The sequence below is a fragment of the Bos taurus genome, chromosome 10 (assembly GCF_002263795.3).
Source record: "Bos taurus isolate L1 Dominette 01449 registration number 42190680 breed Hereford chromosome 10, ARS-UCD2.0, whole genome shotgun sequence".
Taxonomy (NCBI): domain Eukaryota; kingdom Metazoa; phylum Chordata; class Mammalia; order Artiodactyla; family Bovidae; genus Bos; species Bos taurus.
Window position 1 is genome coordinate 26987445 of NC_037337.1, and position 3984 is coordinate 26991428.

The following is a 3984-nucleotide window of genomic DNA, read 5'->3' on the forward strand; positions in this document are numbered from 1 at the left end:
AGAAATAAAACAATATTGTAAAGTAATTAGCCTCCAATTAAAAATAAATAAATAAATTAATTAAAAAAAGAAAAGAAATAAAACGTCTAAACTGGAAAGGAAGATATAAAAAATGTAACTATTTGTAGATGACATGATACTCCATAAAGAACCCTAAAGACTCTACCCAAAAACTTACAACTGATAAATGATTTCAGTAAGGTTGCAGGATATAATACACAGAAATCTATTGAATTTCTATATACTAAAAATGAACTATCAGGAAGAGAAAGTACAAAACTATCCCATTTAAATTGCATCAACATTTCCCCAAAACACTAGGAATATATTTAATTAAGGAGACAAAAGGCCTATACTCTGAATACTGTAAAACATTAGTGAAGGAAACTGAAGATAACACAAATAAATGGAAAGATATCCCATGCTGTTGGACTGGAAGAATTGATACTGTTAAAATGGCCATACTATCCAAAGCAATCTACAGATTTAATGCAGCTCCTATCAAAATACTCATGACATTTTTCATAGAAGTAAAACAAATAATTATAAAATTCATATGGTGCCACAAAAGACCTTGAATTGCCAAAGCAATCTTGAGAGAAAAGAACAAACCTTGAGGTATAACCCTCCCAGACTTCAGTCTATACCATAAAGCTACAGTAATCAAAATGGCATATTATTGGCAGCATAAAAATAGACACATAGATCAACAGAACAGACTAGAAAGCCCCAAAATAAACCTGCACACCAACTGTCAATTAACCTATGACAAAGGAAGCAAGAATATACAATGGATTGGCTGTTTAACAAGTGGTGCTGGGAAAACTGGACAGCCACCTATAAAAGCAGGAGATTAGAACATTCTCTCATACAATATGCAAAAATAAACTAAAAATAGTTAAAATCTAAAAGTAAGAATGGAAACCATAAAACTCAAGGAAGAGAAATAGGCAGAATGCTGATGTAAATTGTAGCAGTATTTTCCTGGATCAATCTTTTAAGGCAGAAGAAATAAAAGCAAAAATAAATAAACGGGGAGTTGGGGGCGGGGAATGGTACTCTGAGGACAGGAAAGAAATATTGCTAACCTGGGTCACTCCAAAGGCCAGTACAATGCCAGAATAGTTTTTCATATTCTTTTTTTTCTGTGCATTTTTTTTGTTGTTGGTTTAGTCATTAAGTCACGTCTGACTCTTGTGACACCATGGACTGTAGTCTGGTGTCTAGACTTCTTTGTCCATGGGATTTTCTAGGCAAGAATACTGGGGTGGGTTCCCATCTCCTTCTCCAGGGGATCTTCCTGACCCAGGAATCAAACCCCGGTCTCCTGCGTTGCACCAGATTCTTTACTGACTGAGCTATGAGGGAAGCCCCTTTTCTATGCATAATTTCTTCAAAAAAGCATGTACAAATCATTCAAAAGAGATTGCCCTATCTTGGATATAAACATTTTTTTTTGGCAAAGCAGTGATTATTATATTTGGGTTATAACATGTCTTATTAAAGGTATAACCCTCCCAGACTTCAGTATATACTACCAAGCTACAGTAATCAAAGCAGCATATTATTGGCAGAAGAATAGATACATAGATTAATGGAACAAAATAGAAGGCCCAGAAATAAACCCACACACCTTGGTCAATTAACCCATGACAAAGGAGGCAAGAATATACAGTGGATAAAAAAACTGGTTGTTCAACAAGTGGTGCTGGTAAAACTGGATAGCCACCTATAAAAGAGTGATTCAGTTTGATTGATTTTCACTAAAGTGGCTTTTGAAAAGAAAAGGGGTGTGTATGTGTGTGGTCTCACTCTGTGTTATCACAGAATTTTATTGTTGTTGTTATTTAGACACTAAGTCATGTCCAACTCTTGTGACTCCATGGACTGTAGCTATGCTTCTTTGTCCATGTGATTTTCCAGGCAAAAATGGAGTGGGTTGCCATTTCCTTCTCCAGGGGATCTTCTGAACTCAGAGACTGAACCTGTGTCTCCTGCATTGGCAGGTGAATTCTTTACCACTGAGCCACTTGGGAAGCCCATTAAAGAGTTTAGAAATTCCTAAATTTGAGGGTTCTTAACCCTCTCTGTATATTACAGTATCCCAGGGGACTTTTCAAAATACTTGTGCCTTGGTCCTAATACCCCTATTTCAGAGTCAATTAGTTGAGAACCACTGCTTGGTTGGAGGTAGATGTCAATAGAAAGTGTTACATGTGGTTGTGATTATTGTGAGCCTTTTCAGAGATCAATGATTTTCCAACTTTAATTTGCATAGTCCCAGTTTTAGGACAGAGAAGGCGATGGCACCCCATTCCAGTACTCTTGCCTGGAAAATCCCATGGATGGAGGGGCCTGGTAGGCTGCAGTCCATGGGGTCGCGAAGCGTCGGACATGACTGAACGACTTCACTTTCACTTTTCACTTTCATGCATTGGAGAAGGAAATGGCAGCCCACTCCAGTGTTCTTGCCTGGAGAATCCCAGGGATGGGAGAGCCTGGTGAGCTGCCATTTATGGGGTCACACAGAGTCAGACACAACTGAAGCAACTTAGCAGTAGCAGTAGCAGCAGTTTTAGGAACCTCCTACAACTTTCTTCAAAGCATCTTTCATTTCTTTATTCCGGAGGCTATAGATCATGGGGTTGAAAAAGGGGGTCAAAACTGAGTAGAACAAAGTTGTGAACTTCTGCATGCCCTCTGCTTGTCCTGACCCTGGACTCACATATGTCATCATGACAGAACCATAGAATAGAAACACAACAACCAGATGTGAGGAGCAGGTGGAGAAGGCCTTCTTCCGGCCAGCCACCGAGGGCACCTGCATTACAACCCTCAGCACCAGGGTGTAGGATCCAGCCATGTAGAAAAAGGTGGCAAAGATAAGGAGGGAGCTCATGGTACCACATATGAGAATAGTCCCTGGGACTGGGGCACATGCTGAAGCCAGGGCCAACAGAGGACCCAGGTCACACAGAAAGTCATCAATCACATTTGGGCCACAAAACGGTAGCTGAGTAACGAGTACCACTGGGATCAGAAACCAGAGGAAACCGTACACCCAGCAAAAGATGACCAGGCTGCTACAGAACTTAGTAGTCATGACGGTGGGGTAGTGCAGAGGGCGGCAGATTGCCAGGAAACGGTCATAGGCCATGATGGAGAGAAATAAGCATTCCGTTGTGCCCAATGAGAAGAAGAAGTACAACTGGAGGAGACACCGAGCAAAAGAGATGGTTTTGGTTTGGGAGAAGAAGTTAGCCAGCATATTGGGCACATCAGAGTTGACATAGCAGATCTCCAGGAAGGAGAAGTTGGCCAGCAGAATGTACATTGGGGTGTGGAGCCGGCGGTCCCAGCGCACTGCACACATGATGGCCATATTTCCAAGGAGGGTCAGGATGTAAGTTATAAAGAATATGGAAAAGAGGAAGATCTCTATTTCCCAGCGGCAAGGGAAGCCCAAGAGGATGAACTCACTCACAACGTGGGAAATATTACTGACCTTTGACATCATCATTCTGTGCATTCTGTGAGGATTGGAGCAGAAAGTACATTTACAGAGAGAATTATGTCTCCTGGTTCCTCCTCAGGAGATGAGCACATTTTCCTGAGGGTAAGGGAGGGGACTAGACCAATAGTTTCTATTTTTGGTTGGACAGTCCAACAATACAGTTGTTGAGTGTACTCTTCTACATATATGACTATTTGCTTTTAAACTATCAACAAACCACTGTCAATAAATATAGTACATATTGGTAAAGATTTTGAAAAAAAAGTTTTCTTAGAATTAAAATAAAAATAGAATTCCAGATATTTTCTTTCTGCATCTCTCATTGGGTTGCTTGATGCACTGAACTTTAGAGAACATTGGTCTAGACAGTACAGATGGGTGTCTGCATGCGTGCTAAGTCGCTTCAGTCGTGTCTGACTCCTTGCGACCCCACGGACTGCAGCCCACCAGGCTCCCCCATCCATGGGATT

The 3984-nt window shown here is 40.8% G+C and overlaps 1 protein-coding gene across 2 annotated transcripts; it reads right to left on the minus strand.

Moving 5' to 3' along the window:
• Window positions 1–226: 226 nt before the first annotated feature.
• Window positions 227–3535, minus strand: OR11J4 (olfactory receptor family 11 subfamily J member 4). Of its 2 annotated transcripts, XM_059890390.1 has the most exons (2): window positions 2594–3535; window positions 227–244 (listed from the first exon to the last, which is right to left on the minus strand). In XM_059890390.1, exons 1-2 carry the CDS (start codon window positions 3527–3529, stop codon window positions 227–229), a joined length of 954 nt encoding a protein of 317 aa, XP_059746373.1. In that variant the 5' UTR covers window positions 3530–3535. The 2 variants fall into 2 exon arrangements, with proteins under 2 accessions (XP_059746373.1, NP_001376927.1); NM_001389998.1 differs by lacking the exon at window positions 227–244 and having other exon boundaries at window positions 2576–3529.
• Window positions 3536–3984: the final 449 nt, after the last annotated feature.